Here is an 18,297-nt window from a genome sequence, read left to right on the forward strand (position 1 = left end):
TAAGGGGGTCTATGGGAGTGGTCTCTATTCCAGCTGGGCCCTTTTCCAGGCTGTAAATACCCCCATTTCCAGACAGTCCACAAAGCATTTTATGTGACTGAATGTGGGCTTCTGAGAAATGTAAATCTGTCAGGGACTATGCTAAGCCTTGACCTGCTTTCTCTTGTTTGACAACTGCCCTGTGAGCTAGGTCCTATTGTTCCCTGAATTTTACATGAGAAGCTGAGTTTCACACAGGTTAGGGAGCAGACTCACAGCTGCTTCTTGCCTGAGCTGGGATTTATAACCAGCTCTAACTCCAGAAACCTTTCCGGGAAAGCCAGTGGTACTGTCCATCGACTCCGGGTGACTCCAGAGGCTAGAACTGCAATGCAGGAGTGGAAGTTAAAAGGGGAGGTGACAATTCGGCTACATTTTAGGGAAAATCCTCTAATGCCTAGCCTTCTGTTTCTCCAACACCTAGAATTAACAGGTTTTTCCTGCATTTAGCGCCTTTGGCCACCAGCGATGTCTAGGCAGTGGCCAAGCTAGATTTTCGGTGCCCTTCCCAAGGCCATCCCACTCTGGAAGGAGCTGGAACTCTCTGCCCTATGGATATGAACTCTTTGTACATAAATGCGTTTTTGTGAGGAAAGGCCCGCTAGCTTTTCTGAGCCACAGAAGATAGAGAACCAGGAAGCTCCCTTATCAGGAACGAAGGTCCGGCATTGCAGCAAAGAGCAGCGGGGGAAGAACCTGCCGTCGGTGATCCCTCTCTGGGTCGGCATGCTCTCTGCTCAGCTCTTGTTATTTCAGTTGGGGTGGGGGGTGGGGGCATTTTTGCCTAGCTGCCGGTCCTGTGGCTGACACGGGTCTTCCCGAACTCCATTTCGTGTGGAAGAATCGCCCCGGCCCTGCATCTTCGCCCTGCTTCTGGCCAACGTCCACGCACCCTGACCTCTGGCCTCCAACAGGAAGGTGTTGGAATCCCGCCTTGCTCCTTCCGGAGCTTTGAAATAAACTGTTGACGGTTATTCCTGGAGAAATTGCTGCTCCCTGCCACAGTCTGCCCTTCCTAGGAAGCACTTTTATTTTGTAGGAAGCAACGTCTGAGTCACTTTTTATTGGGACTGGTCCCCTTCTTCCCTCAGAGACGGATCTATTTTAGGCACACTTTCTTTCCGAAAGGTCAAAAGTGCGCGTGTGTCGGGGGTGGAAGGAGGTTCCCAGCAAATGGTATCCGAGTCCAAGCAGCAGGACAAAACACGCATTAAATGAGCTCACACCGTCTCCAGGCTTTCCCGCAATCGTTGCCTCGTCTGGCCCCGACAACCATGTACGTGATAGAGGAGACTCTGGGCTTCAGGTATGACCTCTTCCACCTTTAGTAATGGAAACTGCGAGCCTCAGAGAGGTCAGGGGATCAGGGGATCTCTTCGCCCAAGGTCCCAAAGGCAGGATGGAAAGGAGTCGGGATTCGAACCCAACTCAAGGCCAGGTCATTCACGGCTGCTTTTTCACAAGAGGAGGCATTTGGAGGCTGAAGAGCTGGGCTCCTTGTCTCTCTCGCCTTCACTCGCTCGCTGCTGGACTTCAAGCTCCACGAGGGCGGGGAGCTACCGCGCCCTGGGCTTGGACCCAGCGCCGGCACCCAGCGGGCGCTCACGAACGGTCCGCCGGGCCGCTGATGGAAGTAGATCGGTTCTCCTTCTGCAGTGAGGCTCCTGAGCCTGCGGGCACTGCATGCAGGCTGAGCACGACCGCTGCATGCAGTGGGTGTGGACGCGCTGGGTCGAGCCCTGAGCCCAACATCCGGGCACGGCTCCGTCTCGGGCGCCCCGCGGCACGGAGACCCGGCGCGGACCCGCGCAGCCTTAGGGACCTCGGACACCAGCCGCGCCGCAGCCGAGCCTCCGCGCCGCAATGCGCACGCGCGGCGCCGGCCCGGCTCCGCCCCCCCCTCCCGAGTAGGGACCTACAGCGGGCGCGGCGGCGGCGGCGGCGGCCTGCGGCCGGCGGTGCAGACACCCCTTCCCGGGAGCCGGGACCCGCCGGCGGGGTGAGTGACCGAGCCGGAGGGCGAGGGCCCCGGGTTCGCGCGCGGGGCAGGCGGGCCGGGGCGCGGAGAGGGCCGCGGGCGCTGCGCGGGGCGGGGGCCTGACGAGGCCGCGCCGGGGCGGGACGGGGCGGGCAGCCGGCGGTCGTGCGGGCCGCAGCCCCGCGTGCCGAGCGGCCGGCCGGCGGCGCGGCGCGGAGTCCCCGGGGCGGGACGGGGGCGGGACGGAGGAGGGGGGGGCGGCTTGGGGGCCCGGGGCCGCCCAGACCCCGGGGCCGGGGCGGCGGCGAGGTGCGGGCCCTTTGTGCCGCCGCGACCCCGCAGGCTCGCCAACCCCCCCCCCCCCCCCGCGCCGGTCGCGATCCGCGGCGGCGGCGTGCGGGCTGCGGTGCCGCGGGTGTGGAGTCGCCGCGCCGGCCTCCTCCGCCCGCCCCCAGCGTTTTAAATGATGCATCGCCTGCGAGGATTTCTACCGGTCGGCTGGGAGCAGGAAGTGTCGTCAGGAGGCCATTTTTAAAGCCTCCTGCGGGCCTCGGAGGTAAGCGTTGACGTGGTGTGACTCCCGGTGGTTAGCGGAGACCCCGCGGCCCCGCCACGGGCCGGCCCCGGGAGACCACGCCGTAAGCCCCTGCTCCCGCGCCCTCTCCCCTCCCCCTTCCTAGCACCACGCTGTTAGACGTGGACTCGCCTCGGATAACGTGTACCATCGGTGTGAGTGTGCCAACAATAAACTTGAAAACCGGACTGGCATTGTCTTTCCTTGGGAGTTTCGCGGCGTGTGTCCAGAGACGGACTTGTCCGTGGAGGACCTTTGCATCGTTTGCCGGAGTAGGGGGCGGGGGGGGGGGGCGGGTTCGGGGGAGAGGAGATGGTGAAGGTTTGATTCGTTCAGATGCTGATGGGAGCCTCTGTGGGACCTCCCCAGCCCAGCTGCCCTTTTTCTCTTGTTGCCTTGGCTTGTTGGGCAGTTTCAGGCCGGTTGCAAAAGAATGAATTTTTCTTCCTCGGAAAGGGAAAGCCAAAGGAGACAATGAAGGAGAACACTTCAGTCCCTCTATGTAAACGTACCCCGTTACGACAACCCCGACTTTTAAAAGTGCGATGACGAACAATATATCAGCCTAACATTAATGAAAAAGTGAAATAGCTCTTTGTCCTGTTTCAGAAAGCCTACCCGGCTAACCTGTAATGTTGTGTTAGAACCTTTAAAGATTCTCTCTCTCAACTTTAGATTGGAAGTCACCAAGATTAAGTAAGACCAGACACGGGTCCCCAGAAGCTTTGCAGCACTTTCCTAGAGGAAGGGAGAGAGAATAGGAATGTGGCTCTTGAGTTTTCTCTGAGTCACATAGACGAAGTTCAGCCCAGCCTGTGTGATGTGTGTGTACAACAGGAGATTCTGGCCAAGGGTTCTAGAAGCCCAGCAAATGGAGGCTAGAAACCAATACCATATAGTCTCTTCAGAAGGCAGGTAGAACGTTTGGCTGTTTTAATTGTCTGATATCCATGTTCCTTTCACCTGGGATGAATTTTTTTTAATGATTTTTTTTTTTATCCAGGATGTAATATAGCCTTGAAAAAGAACACTTTTGTGTGTACCCAGTTTTGTTCTGCTGATAACGTTCATTACAAATGCATTTTGAAAACAGCACACAAAGGAGGGCAGTATTTTATCGAGCTTCCCCCTTGATGTTTACGTCAAACTAGTGTGGACTATTAAAAATTCATTAATACCAATTTTAAAAAACACCTCCATCTCCCATAGGGTATTTGCTTTAAGTAAGGGGATCTGGGCCAGTTTTCAGGCAAGAGGAAGAACAGAGCACATCTTTATGATCGTTGCCATGAAGGCTGACCTTTCTTTCATTCATTCCCTCGTTTATTCGTTCCTTCAATATGTATGGCATGTCTCCTTTGCAAGCCCTCTGCTGTTGGCTGTGACAAACAAGGTCCTCACAGTGCGGCTTCCCAGTCTCGGTTGTTCTCAAGCAGCCTGGGGTAGACTTCATTTTCTTTGTTCACATATGCAGCCCAGCCAATTGCAGTTTCCAGATTACATCCTGGGACTGAAGGGACCCAGACTCTAATCAGATGTTCTCATCATGGAGTGGGGTGGTGAGGCAGCAGAATCACTTGGCAAGAATTGTAAAGTGCCTGCCTCAGATCATCTCAGGGAAAAGGCCGGCTGATTCATTTGGTCACCTCAGTCCTAGGAAACCTTTTTTTTCTTTTTTTTCCTTTTTATTTTAAGCTCCTGTATTATTTTGCCACACATCCCTGCTTGAGAAGCATTTTCGGGGTTCCTTCTTATTTTCTAGGAGAAAATTCTCAGAGAAACCAAGGCTGCACAAGACCCAGGACTTAATCCAAGTGCCTGGCTTCCGCAGGGCATTTTGTGCAGTGTCTTGGAGCCTCAGGGGGTTCTGAGTGCGGAAGCCTGTGCCAAGGCCCGAAGTGAGGCCGGATGGGGCCGGGGCACCGGAGAAGACAAGGCTCGAAAGAAGGAAGAGCCCTGGAACTTGCCATGCTTTTGACTCCTCTGCAGCTCAGCGGCCCCAGGCAGGAAGTAAGAACACTACCCAAGTGGCAGCAGCTGCTGTCTGTGAGTTCAGTTCCCAGCCCCACAGAGCCCGCTAGCAGAAAAGCAAAGAATTTAGATTAGACACCGGCTGACCAACTCCGTGACCTTGGAAAAGACACACGGCTTCTCCAGATCTTTTATCTTAGAAGAAGCAAATGATGGAAGGCATACTTTGAGGAATGTGAGGTGACATATGCATGTGCCTCTGCAGGCACCCAGCACCCCTTCCACCTGACGTGGGTCAAGATGCACCAGGATCGCCAAACACAGCCAGCCGCTGACAGATCCGCATTTACCACTTCGCTGAGGCCACCCATTTAACGACTGCTCTGCAGCTCCCCTGACACCCCTTCAGGACCTCAGCCTGTGTCAGGTGTGGGGGTGAAACAGTCCTGGTTTATGTTCTTTGTGCCCGCATCCTGCCAGGAACGTTGACGTGTAAGAACCTGTAAAGCGGTTATTGTCGTTACAGGCTTAACAGCGAGTATCAGTGATGACATTTCCAAGGTCACATGGCTCAGCAAGGGTTGCACCCAGTCTGCTTGCCCTAGCCACCCACTCCCGTCCAAGGCAGTGTCCTTGCCCCATCTCTGGCACCCTTGGCTGAGACGGGTATATAAAAGATTGCACGAGGACGGTCAGAAGATTCTTACCATTCCCACACACTCTTCTGCACCTGTAATGGCAGGTGGTGGTTCTTAACCTTGGCTGTACATTTGATTCACCTAGGAAGCTTTTAAAACTCTCAGAGCCTCCCACACTCACCATGGGGCCCAGGCATTATTTTTTTAAAGCTCTCCAAGTGATCCTGGTGTGCAGTAGAGTGACCATCCCAGGGACTGCCTTCAAAAATAAGTTTAACATCCCGGGCATATGATGACAAATTTGTCACCCTAATGCAGCCAAGGTTAATGATCACTGATGTAGTGATAGGTCTGTGTTTGATTATACTTTTTATTAAACCCTGAATCCATTTCATCCACAAAATTCGGTTGTTAAGGCAAAAAAAGGGGGAGGAGGGGCTCAAAAATATATGTGTCCTTCATTTTATCACCTTTAGAGACCTCGAGTCCCTAGGTGTGTTTAGTCCCACACAGTTGTGTAATGTTGCTTGTAATACTACTTTGTTTTTCCCTTGTGTTTTTTAATGCTAACAAGAGCATAATTTCCCCTTAACATTCTTCTTTCCACATAGCTATAAGTTTTATACTTCAAAAACTCTCTCACTGGTCATATATATACACATACGTATATGTATATATATATATGTATGTGTGTGTGTATATATATATATATACTTAAAGGTCTTAAACTGTTAAGGAAAACCTCTATCGTAACTTTGTTTTCTAATGTAGTTAGTCTCAGTTGAAGAGCTCAATCCCCAAATAACTCCTTTGTAAATGGGGTTGGGGAGAAGATCCTGGCCTCCAGCCCCCCTGGGAACCGCCTGCTGCCAGAGGCCTTTATCTCATCAGGCTGATTTGTTAAACTAAGACTTGCTGCTTCTCAGGAGTTTACAGACTCTTCTATTTTCAAAGGAATCTTACAAAAGTATGTTGACTTGTTTCTTAACAGTACACGTACTCTTTGCCTAGCATAAAATTACCTGCTGTCTGCATATACCTCTTCCCCACATCAGCATGTAAATGAGGCATTATTATTCCCACTTTCCAAGTGAAAAAACACTCAGGCTCCGGAGGGGTTAACAAATCCAGAATCACCCAGCTGTTAAAGTCAAAAACCTAGGTTTTGAACCTTGTTCTTGATATCACAAGGCCATTGTCCTTTCTACTGTATTATACTTTTCACCTGGAAAGCAGAGGGGTCAGAACAGGGGCTTCCTTGTCCAACCTTCTTGCCCCATTCTGCCACCCAGGGGAAATTCAGAATCCCAAAGGTTGTATTTTTGCCAGCAACATTTGGAAGTTTTTTGTGGTTTGTTTTTTTTTTTTGGTCATTCAGGGGCCATCAGTTTGCAGTTCAGTCATTTTGAAGTGCCAAGTAGTGTGGCAAAAAGAAAAAGAATACTTGGTTGGTGTTTTTCCTTCTTTAGAACTATTTACCCATTCAGTTAAGTTCTGATTCTTTGTCACTGTCTGAAGAAGTACTTGCTGAGTGAGGTCGCAGTTTCTTCCTAAACCCTCTTCTACCTGGGCAGTATTAGCTGTTTACATGCCTAATGTTGCTTTTTTTTTTTTTTTTCCTTTCTTTCTGATCAGGTGTTACTTGTCTACATGCTCCTGGGCCCTTTGAGGTAGAATGCTTTAAAATTTTGCTTGCTGGGAAACAAAATTTGTTAGACCGGTCTTTGTTATGACTAAATAAAGTAGGCAAGAGGGACAAGAAATTTTTGAGCACATGTGCTACGGGCAAGTGCTTTGCGTACGTTAATCGTGTTTCCCTCTCCTGATCACCCTTTAAGTCCGAAGATAGTAAAACCTGTTTTCTTGCCTGACCGTGAACAGAGAGCAATCACTTGCCCCAGGGCCCAGACAAGAGGGACAGAACCAGAGTCTGAACTGCAGACTGTCCATCTCCATTCCCATTGATCTTGGCGGGTACAGCAGCCGCATGCCTGCCCTTGCAATGGACATGGCAGAAGCCTCAGTGGGAGGATTTCTGGAGAGAGCTCCGTAAATCTGCCTCTCCGTCCAAACATGAGGCAGGCAGGCAGCTAATCCTGAGTTTGGCGGGCACCTCTCACGAGCAGAAGCGTCCGTGATGACCCGTGTCGCACACACGTGATGTGAGTGGGTAGCCTGTCTTCACATGAACATCTGGCCTGTAAACGTGCATTCGCTGCAGGGCTGTTTCGGGAGTTAACTGGGCTCAGAGAGGAACAAAAACGGGTAGTCCGGTAAGTAGCTTATACGTACACCTGAGCTGTAGTGAGGACTCTGTGTGTAGTTCAAGCATCCTCTCGTGCCAGCCACTTTGCCACTAAGGCTGGGTGATGGTCTTGCCCCAGAGGTGAATTGTGTTTTCAGCTACACAACCCAGTGACTGTAATTAAAGTCATGCAATGAGATTTCAGCGAATATTCTGGAAACAGCAGTCGTAAGGCAGTGAAGAAAGAGGGAGATATATATTAGCCCCTTTGACTATTTATGAGATTGGCATGGTTTCTTCTATTTTCCTCATTTTAAAAGGGAGAAATCAACAGTTACGATGTGTGATGACTTAACCTCAGCACCTTATGTCATATTATTTCGTGTAATCCTTGTGACCAGCAGTGAAATAGGTACTGTTTACTGTGTAACAGAGGATTCAGATTACCCCAGGTCACACACCTACAAAGGGATGGCACTGGGATTTAAGTCCCTGTACGGTGATTCCAGAATCTGTAGCTTTAAGTAGCGTTACTATTTCTTTCTCTTCTAATTCTGTTGAGCGTTTGGTGTTTCTAGTATTTGGAAGTCAGATGCTTCCATTTTAAGGAGAACTCGGACAACCTTTATGGCTTTTATAGGCCTCCGCGTCACTGAGCTGGTGTCTTGACAAACTCAGTCTTTGTCTCTGTGTGTCCCCGTGATAAATCTGTAAGAAACCAGGACAAGTGAGCTCAAAGTCAGAAGGGAAGGCCACCAGCAGCGAATGCCGCCCTGAGGCCTTTCTGCAGGAAGAGGCAAGACTGAGTCTCGAGGAAACACGTTTGTGACACACTGTGCCTCTTCTCTATGCTGTGCGCCCATCGCCTTTGGCTGATGCTGCAGATAATTATGCATTAAAAAGCTCACTTAATGCTGTTAAAGTTTTTGAGAACCCTCCTAAGTTATTAAAAAGAAAAATAAGTATGTTTCTTGTCCTAGGAGGTCAAATGCAGAGGTTTTGTAATCCAGGCATTATGAGTGTGAAAGGGAGGTCAACACCAAAGTTGATGCTGACTGTTCACCCAGTGTCCTCTCAGGGTCAGGTGCACGCATGGCGTTTTGTCACTCCACGTAAGCCTTGGTCATCAGCCCCTGGGGCAGTGATTTGCTAAGAGGACCCAGCTTCCCAGGTGCTTGTGCCTTGTGTGAACCAGATCGAGCTGCACAAGAGGGAGTGAGCGTGGGAACCTGTCACTCGGGTGTGCCCACGTGCGGTGCCAGCAGCAAAGCCATCTTACTTCTCGGCCTGCCACTCCGTCCATTCACCTCTGTCTCGGGGCGCACGGTTATCTTTTACCCCTGTGATTAGCCACACGAGTGTCAAAGGCCAAAGAGACTGTACTTGTTTGGAAGAAGCCTGGCATCACCCGGACGGAGGGAATTGCCAGTGTAGAAACATCACGTAATTTTGAGAAAGGTTTAGAGGCCTGGAAGATCCTTGCAACCGGGACAGGTCTAGACGTTGCATCTCCCGTTAAACCGTATTTGCTAAGCACAGCCTCGCGCTTTCTGTTGGCACTTGCTCCTGCGGATTCTCAATGCCGAATAACTGCCGAGATGGTTTTGTGAAAACACCTCCAAGAGGCCTGCGCTCCGTAGCCACTGCGGCTGGCTTGGTTAATTCCCAGGGACTTTCCTCCATCAGGATGTTCTCTGCTTCTTGCTAAGCATGTGATCCTACGGTCCGGTCTGAGATTTCAAGTCTTCAGTGTCAGGAGGAACGACACGTCTGAGTTTTCAGAGGACTTGGAAAGAAAATGACAAAACTACTCATGTAGATGAAGGCACGTGAATAAGCTGATGCGAATGGGTGGCTCACCTGAGGTCATTTGAGTAGTGGCAAATAGCAGTGTCACTGGGGTCTCTTTTCACCAAAGCCAGTTTACATCGTTATCAGGCAGCCCTGGGGGAGAAGTAGGATAAGTGTCCTTCATTCTAGTTGCCCGATAAAAAAACAGGCTCAGAAGGCTGAACTGATGTCTATAAGGTCATAAAAGAAAGGCTATTAGCTGATCCCCAGCTAGAGTGTTTTTTTATTTGGCTCCTAGTTCTGTATATTCTGAAGAAAGAATGTGCACTTAAAGGTGATTAAGTGTTTTTATATAACAACGCATCATGTCACGCAGATCGTGGTACTCGCTGTAGGGACATTTGCGCGTCTCCCTCCGCAGCCCAGGCTGCCACCGCCTCTCACCTCAGTCCCCTGCTGCTGTCATTCCACCTTCGCGGATGCTGGCCCGTACAGCCGCTAGGGGCTCTGTTGGGATATAAATCAGATTGGGCCACGTCGCTGCTCCAGTCCCCCCTGCTTATTTGGTTCATGTAGAGGAAAAGCCACATCCGTAGGGTACTGCGTGCTAGATCTTTCTTTGACCAGTGCCCACCCCCCCGCCTCTGACCATATTGACTGTTCTGTCCTCTTCCTCCCCCCCTGCTCATTACGTTCCATCCTCAGCCTCCTCGCCATTCCTCTGGTGCTCCAGGCCCTCATCCCACAACACTTGGCTTCCTCTCTGCCTGAAACTCCCTTCTCCCAGACAGCCACAGTGCTCGCTCCCTCGCTGCCCCGAGGTCGGTGCTCACATGTCAGCTTAACGGGACGCTTTCCTGACTGCCCACCCCTCCACATGCTAGCCCTCAACTTCATCACATACTTAGTCCCTCTGGCCTTCGTTTATAGTATATTTTTCTCAATTACTTACCACCACTTAAGAAATAAATGTATCTCCTGTTTCCCCTCTTATACCCTCATGATACTTGGTTTTGCTGACTACCCTACAGCACTTAGAACAGTGCCTGGCACCTGACAGATGCTCAGTGAGATGTTGAAGGACTCAGTTTGTGTACACCTAATATTGCCAGTGTATTACTGACTTCTTACCATTTGTGAACACAGATGGAGCACGTGAAAGAGAGCTGAGAATCCAAGCTGACGATTAGCTGTCGTGTAGAAACAAACGGACACCTGAGCCGAAGCCCTGGCTCTCTCCACCACTTGATAACCTGTGTGTTTAAAAACTGAAATTGGGGTGCCTGGGTGACTCAGTTGGTTAAGCGTCCAACTCTTGGTTTTATCTCAGGTCGTGATCCCACCATCTGTGGGTCCCAGCCCTGTGTCAGGCTCTGCGCTGGCAGTGCAGAGCCTGCTTGGGATTCTCTCTCCCTCTCTCCCTCTCTGCCCCTTCTCTATTCTCTTTCTCAAAATAAACATACTTAAAAAAAAAAAAAAAACTTTTTTCAAAACTGAAATAGCATCCTCCTATACAAGGTTTTATTTAGGCAAATATGAAATTATGCCTGTGAAATTGCTGGGATGCTCTCCACGATACCTAAAAATAATATGTCCACGTATCAAGGGCTGTTCTGAATGACAACTGTGATTTCCTTGCTCCTGGCCTGTTTATGGTTGGTTTAAAGTGATGAGTTTCAGGGGGGCTGAATTTAAAAATGTTTCCAGTTTAGGCTTGTGATTTCCCAGTTCTGTTGGATGACGTTTTACTGTCAACGTGTGTGTAAGAAAGAATGTCAAGATTTAACATAAAATTGCCAAGAATAAGTGTGAAAGAGCTTAACTAAGCCTTAAGTTCATGTATTAATCATGCTTTGTGATTTCCTTTTTTTCCCTTTAGTGTTGCCCAGAATATCAGAGTATTGGAAGCAACCATTTTTTGGGATCCTACACCTACTGTGGTGGTGGATTAAAAAGGAGGACGCAGTATGCGCCCAAGAAGTAACTGTTTCTCTGCCGATCACAAAATGAAATGAAGGATGGCCCCTAAGGATTTTATCATGTGAAGTCTCTCTGGATTTCTCTTTTCAGAAATGCAGATAAAGAAGATGAAGGATATCGGACAGCAGTTATATACCACACAAGTGAACGACGCACAGAATTCCTTGACCATGTCACCCAAACAGCCTAATGCTAATAGAGCGACTCGACCAGACAGACCAGAAGCGCAGGCTCTGTTATGTCAAGGCTCAGAGGCGGAGGCTGCCGTGATGACGGTTGCTACGTGTGTAAAGTGCAAAAGTGTCCACAGAATCCCGCTTCGAGATCCGAAGAAGGGTACTGGGCAAAGCCAAAAGGACGACAAGTATGTTTGCTTCACATGCAACCTTGGCATGGCTTCTTCCCATTTTCATTTTGTGAACAGTAATCCCAGTGCAGCTCATGTAGGAAATAAAGCTGAGACCATCTCAGGTTCCGTCAGTAACAAATTTAAGGTAAGGAACTTTAAGCCCGGCAAATACTATTGTGATAAATGTCGATTTTCCACAAAGGACCCTCTGCAGTACAAAAAGCACACGCTTCAACATGAAGAGATTAAATTCATCTGTTCTCACTGCAGCTACATTTCCTACACAAAAGGGGAGTTTCAGAGGCACTTGGTGAAACACACGGGCATATTCCCTTACCAGTGCGAGTACTGCGACTATGGCGCTATCAGAAACGACTACATCGTCAAACACAGGAGGAGAGTGCACGAGAGGGCCGGTGGAAAGCGGCCGCCCAAAACCGTAGCCAAGCTGGAGCCGAAAAGAGCCGGCGCATCCAAACAAAACGCAGAGCTTTTAAAAGCTCCCGGTCCGAGGACTGCGTTTCAAAATCGGTTGTCGGATCAACTCTCAAGGTTCTCCCTCCATACAAATAAGGACAAAATGCACAATATCATGTTGCTGCCTGAATCCAAGGAACACCAGAAAGATGTAGTGTGTGTTCCGAATAAAGTGACCTTGTCGGAGCCAAACGAGGTCAGTCTGTTTGAGAACAAAAGCGTGGAGGTGGAAGTGCTGTCCCCTGCAAAAGAGCCCGTGCAGCCGGGAATGCCCTTAACAGTCGTGGCACCGGCGGAATTAGTTGTCCCTGCAAACTGTCTAGCCCAGTTGATGGATGTGAAGGTTGTCAATGGAACCCAGCAGCTCGTCCTGAAACTGTTTCCTCTGGAAGAAGGTAACCGCCCTGAAGCCAGCGGGGCTGAGGGAGGGAGTTCTGAGCGTGTGACTAGCGAAAAGGGTTCAACCGAACGGGAAAAAATGGCTTCTGCAGGACATACAAAGCCACCGCCAATTGAAGGGAATGTCGGAAAACTCGCAGGCTTTGATAATCTCCATTCTGCGGTTCAGAAACAACTTAAAAATATGAAGTGGGTGAGGTCTTACGACTTTTTCCTGTCAGATTCTCGTGTGCACAACCGTGGGGAATCCCTCCTCAACCCAGATACAGTGGAGGATTTCCAGAAAAAAAGTAGCATGTATCCACATAGACCGGCCCTTCCGTCTCTCTCCTTCAAAGGTCATTCTCCATCAGCTATAGTAAAACACAGTGTTTTACATGGTCTCAGAACTGCATCAAGCCCGTTTCCACATAAAGCTGCTGTTTCTTTTACTGAGGATAGAAGACATTTACACAGCGACTCACACTCGTTCTTCCCTCTTGCTGCACCACCTGCAGCTGTGTCCTCTGGAGACCAGGGCTTGTTGCCTGTGAGCACAAATCACTTGGAATCTAGAAATGAGATCAGTGTTCCTGCAAAAATGGCTCCCTCCCACAGGAAGCTGAAGGACAAGCAGACAGAGGAACACAAGGCAGGTTCAAATACAGGCCAGATTGCCTCTCAACGCAAAAGGGAGTATTTACACCTAAGTATACCTGGAGAAGATAGCATCAGGGCTCTGCCGCCTGGGGAGGAACCCCTGGAACTAAAGAATCCAGAAAGGACTAAAGACTCTTTCGATGGCCCGGTCATCTCGTCAGTATTTTCTCTGAGCTCTGGGTCCGAAAATGTCCCTGAAGGTGTTAAATGGAATAGTTCCACGTCCAAAATAAAGTCAATTGAACTCTTGCGCAGAAAGATAGCTCAGTTAATTGAATCCTGTGGCAAGCCTTCATCTTTGTCTGCAAATAATGCACATCGCCGTTCTGTAGGGCAGGCCTCGAAGGGAACCTCGAAAGCTGCTCCTGAAAGTATTCACGAAATTAACGTGTCGTTTACTGGCACCGGCTATTCCACAGGCACGCTCCCCAAACCTCAGGATGACGGCGCTATTAATGGACAGCTTACTCATCAGCAAATGTATCCACAGTTTATGGAAGACAGCAATGGGAAAACTGAAAGCAGAGTGACCAGGAAGGCCCATGTTGCTACTCCAGTATTGATCCCCAAAGGGGCTGTGTTGAGGGTTCTTAATTCTTCTGAGGATGCCCACATTATAGAGGCTACGTGTGAAGCACCCGTCAGTATACCTTGCAGTGAGACACAGTTAATAAAACCCATTCCGCTCTGCCCAGTGAGACAGACAGACTCAGACTTACAGTCTTTGACAAGTAAAAGTGGGCCAGTAGATGTGTCCCAAAATCTTGATATACCTCTTCGGCCAAAACCAAGGAAAGAGAGTGCTACTTGTAGCACCATGCCTAAAAAAACTGGCCCCCTACACAGTCACCAAGGAAGCAGTGAACCAAGTAAGCAAGGGAAACTGCTCCCCAGAAGTCTTCCTATAAGTAAAAATAAAACCAAACAAGTGAACTCATCCAAGAAGAAAACCAAAATCCAGGCTGACCCCAGCCGCTATCTCAAGGATCCTTCAATTTTTCAGGTCACAAGACAACTTCGACTGATAGCAGCTAAACCAGACCAGTTGATTAAATGCCCCCGTCGGAACCAGCCTGTCATTGTGTTAAACCATCCTGACGTTGACTCACCAGAAGTGACCAATGTGATGAAGGTAATAAACAAGTACAAAGGCAACGTCCTCAAAGTCGTCTTATCAGAGAGGACTAGGTGTCAGCTAGGCATCAGACGGCATCACGTCCGCCTGACCTACCAGAATGTGGAGGAAGCCAATCAGATAAAAAGGCAAATGATGTTGAAAATGAAACTTAAAAAAGTTCATAAAAACAACTACCAGGTGGTGGATTCCTTGCCTGATGACTCATCCCAGTGTATATTTAAGTGCTGGTTTTGTGGGCGGCTGTATGAAGACCAGGAAGAGTGGATGAGTCATGGCCAACGGCATTTGATAGAAGCTACTAGAGATTGGGATGTTCTTTCCTCCAAAGGCAAATAAGTAAAAAGTGGTCTTTGAAGCAAATTGTTTTTCTTACTTTTAGTTTATTCTAGTTTGTTTTTTTTTTTTTTCTCCTCCCTGACTCAGTAGGAGAAATAGAGATTGTAGGGATGAGAGAGTCATCAATTCTTCAGAACTCTTGTAGAAATGTTGAGAGCCAGGAGTCTTAACCCGAGATAAGTGACTGGAACTTGGAATGTGTTTGAGGCCCCTGAAATTACGCACAAATCCACGTACAGGCGTTTTCCTGGAGAGAAGTGAAACTTGCAGATTTCCACTGGGATCTGAGACTGCTTTGTGTAGCACCCCTTTTACCGAGTAGATACAAATTTGTTGTAATCTATTCAAAAGGGTGAGTTTAGAGTGTTTTACACATGCTACTGAGGGATTAAGCCCAGATGGTGGTGTGCACAGCCATCCCGTCATTAAGTCATGTGCTATTTGGTGCATAATGGAAATTAAACTTTCTACTTTGTTACCTTAAATTCGGTTATAGAAAAATGGCTATTCTTTTAAATTCCTCACCCCCTCTGTAGTACTTGTGTCGTTTACAGCACAGAGCACTGTGCTGCTGTTGGCCATTTTAAAGGATGATTCCAAGGTTTGCCTGAATCTACTCCAGTAGACGTTAGGGGAGGAAGGAAACATTTCCAAACCTTTGCTTTCTTTTTCTTTTTAAACATCCTGGTTTGCGACAGTTGAGGAGGGAATGTGCCTTTTTCAAAAAAAAAAAAAAAAGTCACAGAAAAGATCTAGAACGAAGGCTGCTGTTTGCCCTTAACCACCCTCACAAACATAAGCCGATTTAAAATGTGAATGAACAGGCGTCTTGTGACATAGGTGACACTGGGGAAGACCATGCAAGGTAGGGTGATGCAGGTAGTTATGACTTTTAACGTGACTATCAGTTTTCGTCTGAGAACTCACGGGCGAAACCACGGGCAAAGCCTGCACACACTTCCTCCACAGACACTGCCCCCCTCCCCAGCTCATATCCTGCTCTCCCTTTGCCAACTTCCTGAACAGACCCTCCTACGGAATAGGATGCTTCCCTGCTCACCTCCTGTCCCCTTCCTTTTGTGCCTTTGAGGCCCCTTAAGGCTTTCCCTCGTGAAAATGCTAAAAACAAGCAAGAATCAGCAAAAGGGAAGCATCTCACCATCTTTGTTGAGGTTATAGGAAAAGTATGCCTGGTTTTCAACGGTCATGGCGACGTTGTCCCTCTCACCCACCTTTCCGAGGTAGTAATTCTCAAGAACATCTACCGCTGTCTCCACCGACAAAGGCCAGGACCACGGCTGGTCCACACAGCACCTCCGTGTGCGTTAGGAAGAGTTCCTCCCAGATAGATGGCCTGGCAGATGGAGCTTGGACTGGATTTATTACTCACTTGCCCGCTCAGGCACCAACCATCACACAGAACCCTAAAGGGACGACCACAAGGCAGCCCCACCTCCGTGTTTTTCTTCCTTTTAAGCCTGCTCTTTCCTTAGGGAATTGGTTAGTGCAGTAAATGAAATGGGGGGCCGTTTTGTCTGCAAAAGACTTGAGTGAGATTTCCATTGTGTTGGTTAGTCGGAACTTTACGATTTTTTTTTTTACATGTGTGAAAGATTATCTTCTGATGTGGGATGGTAATTCTTTGTAGTTCTCAAGTGAAATGTAGATCAACATTTCTTATGTATAATTGAATACATAATCATTAAGTTGACTAATTGGTTAATTTTTATTGAAATTTAAAACTTGGGTTTTTTTTATATGTGTATATATGCTTGTGTGTACACATATAAATATTTTTTACCATATAAAAACTGCAGTAGCTGATTTTCTGTTTTCCTATTTTATAACAAAATTATGTGGGCTGGAGAAATAGAAGACGTTTTATATTCTAGAAATTATTTTGGAAGCACATTTTTATAATGGTGTGGTCTCATTTTTAGCAAATGAAAGCACAAGTGATGAGTCTGATTTATATGAACAAATAGAGGTAGAAACCGCTGAGGATCATTTCATGACAGTATTTCCTCCCCCGTGCATTTCCAGTTGGTGCTTTCTGGGAAATGGACCCTGTGTACCGCTCACTTTTCCACCCAGAGGAGAGGATTCTGCAGTGTCAGCCATGTGTAGATGTGTACCTGCCAGGAGCTAGAAGGCTCCTAAGATGTTGAGAGAAGAAAAGGCTGTGATTTTTTTTTTTCCTCCTTCTATACCTCACTGCTTAGTAGCATCTTTCTTGAGAGGCTAGACCGTGACCTTTCAGGAAAGATGACCATGAATCAGGTCAGAGTGTTAAGTGTCAACATGAAATATTTATACTTCGCAGCACCAACTGTTTTTCAAGTATTACCTAAAACTCAGCTTATGTACTCGTATGGAGCTAAATTTTATGAGTAGACTGTGTAGCTAAGCTTTTTGGGGGATTTCTGGAACTACAGTACTTTTTAAGGAATTGAGAGGGCTCCTGAAAGTCATAAAAAATGAGAAAGCAAAACATGTCTGTCCTCCCGATATAAAGAACTTTATTTAGCAGATAGCTTGTTAACATGTAGGCAAATGTCATGAAATAAATACTTCTAACAAAATTGGACAAGGTAGGGGCAGAACTGTGCTGAGTATTTATGGACTCCTACCTTGATTTTGAAGGACCTGTACTCATGAAATTTTGTTAATAGTGTTTACCAATAAAATCATTTTAAACACTTCTTAAGGTAGCGTTTCTTAACTTTTGGGGGTCAGAAATGAGATGATCTTATTATAGTTATGATATGACAAAGTGAAAATTTCTCAAAAATGACCTCACAGTCTCGTAGATCATATTTTACCCCAATTTTTATCCCCAGCCCCAAACATTTTGTGACCCTACTATGGGCCAAGTGCTATTTGTTAAACTAAGCTGAACACAGTATATTAACCCTAAAAAGCTCCATCCCGTTTCTTCACGACCTACTAAATAAACCATCCCAGAAAATGAGGATGTGATGTGGCTCGGCCTTTGGAATCGTTTTTGAATGTGTAAATGTCAGTATGAGCAGAAAACAAAATATTGCATAACACGTTTTAAGCATTATTGTAAGTCCCGCGTTAACAGTTCTGTGTCTGCTGCTCTAGTTTTGAAACACATTTGTATATAGATAGAGACGTTGGCGTCATTTTTGTTAAATAAAACAACTGTAAAATGTTCTCTGCCCTTTCATTTCACTGTTCGGCGGGGAGGGCCGTGTATTACATCACCTCGTGTGATCTGTTTCTGAAACACTGAAAGGCATCGTCCTATACAGCTCAGGTGCCTTGAGTCCCACCGGGGTGTGTTCCGAATTAGGTAACACCACTGGTTCACCCGGCACACCCGGAGATGAACACCCCAGGCTGCTTTTTTGGTTTGCGCTGCCCTAAATTCATGCTGCTTTGGGCAGCAGTAACAGTTTTCATCCCGTGGTCTGTGGCCTCTTTGGAGGTGGTCTGTGGCCACCGAACCTGCCCTGTGTGTCTGGCCTCTGCTGGGAGGGGTTGGGGCGGGGGGAGCTCCCCAGCATTTGAAGAGCCTGCTGGACCACGTGGGCACGGCACTGTTGACACCATCCATAAACACCCTTGCGTCTGATTGCACGCGTACCTGGGCGGAGAAGGGATGAGGCTATTTGGAGGGGAACTTGATTCCCGCATCTCATTCCACGGAGTCAACGAGGGAAAAGAAATGGGACCTGAGACCGTAAAGAGACGTGAATTGCTTCAATTCAAGAATT

At 48.1% G+C, this 18,297-nt stretch overlaps 1 protein-coding gene across 3 annotated transcripts; it reads left to right on the forward strand.

Annotated features, from left to right (window-relative positions):
• Nucleotides 1-991: 991 nt before the first annotated feature.
• Nucleotides 992-14,624, forward strand: ZNF518B (zinc finger protein 518B). Of its 3 annotated transcripts, none has more exons than XM_015072973.3 (2): nt 992-1,345; nt 11,116-14,624. In XM_015072973.3, the coding sequence occupies exon 2, from the start codon at nt 11,309-11,311 to the stop codon at nt 14,552-14,554; it is 3,246 nt and encodes a 1,081-aa protein (XP_014928459.1). In that variant the 5' UTR covers nt 992-1,345; nt 11,116-11,308; the 3' UTR covers nt 14,555-14,624. The 3 variants fall into 3 exon arrangements, with proteins under 3 accessions (XP_014928459.1, XP_053073543.1, XP_026892323.1); XM_053217568.1 differs by lacking the exon at nt 992-1,345 and adding an exon at nt 1,925-2,038; XM_027036522.2 differs by lacking the exon at nt 992-1,345 and adding an exon at nt 2,357-2,573.
• The last annotated feature ends 3,673 nt before the right edge of the window (nt 14,625-18,297 follow it).

The sequence above is a fragment of the Acinonyx jubatus genome, chromosome B1, assembly GCF_027475565.1.
Source record: "Acinonyx jubatus isolate Ajub_Pintada_27869175 chromosome B1, VMU_Ajub_asm_v1.0, whole genome shotgun sequence".
Lineage (NCBI taxonomy): Eukaryota > Metazoa > Chordata > Mammalia > Carnivora > Felidae > Acinonyx > Acinonyx jubatus.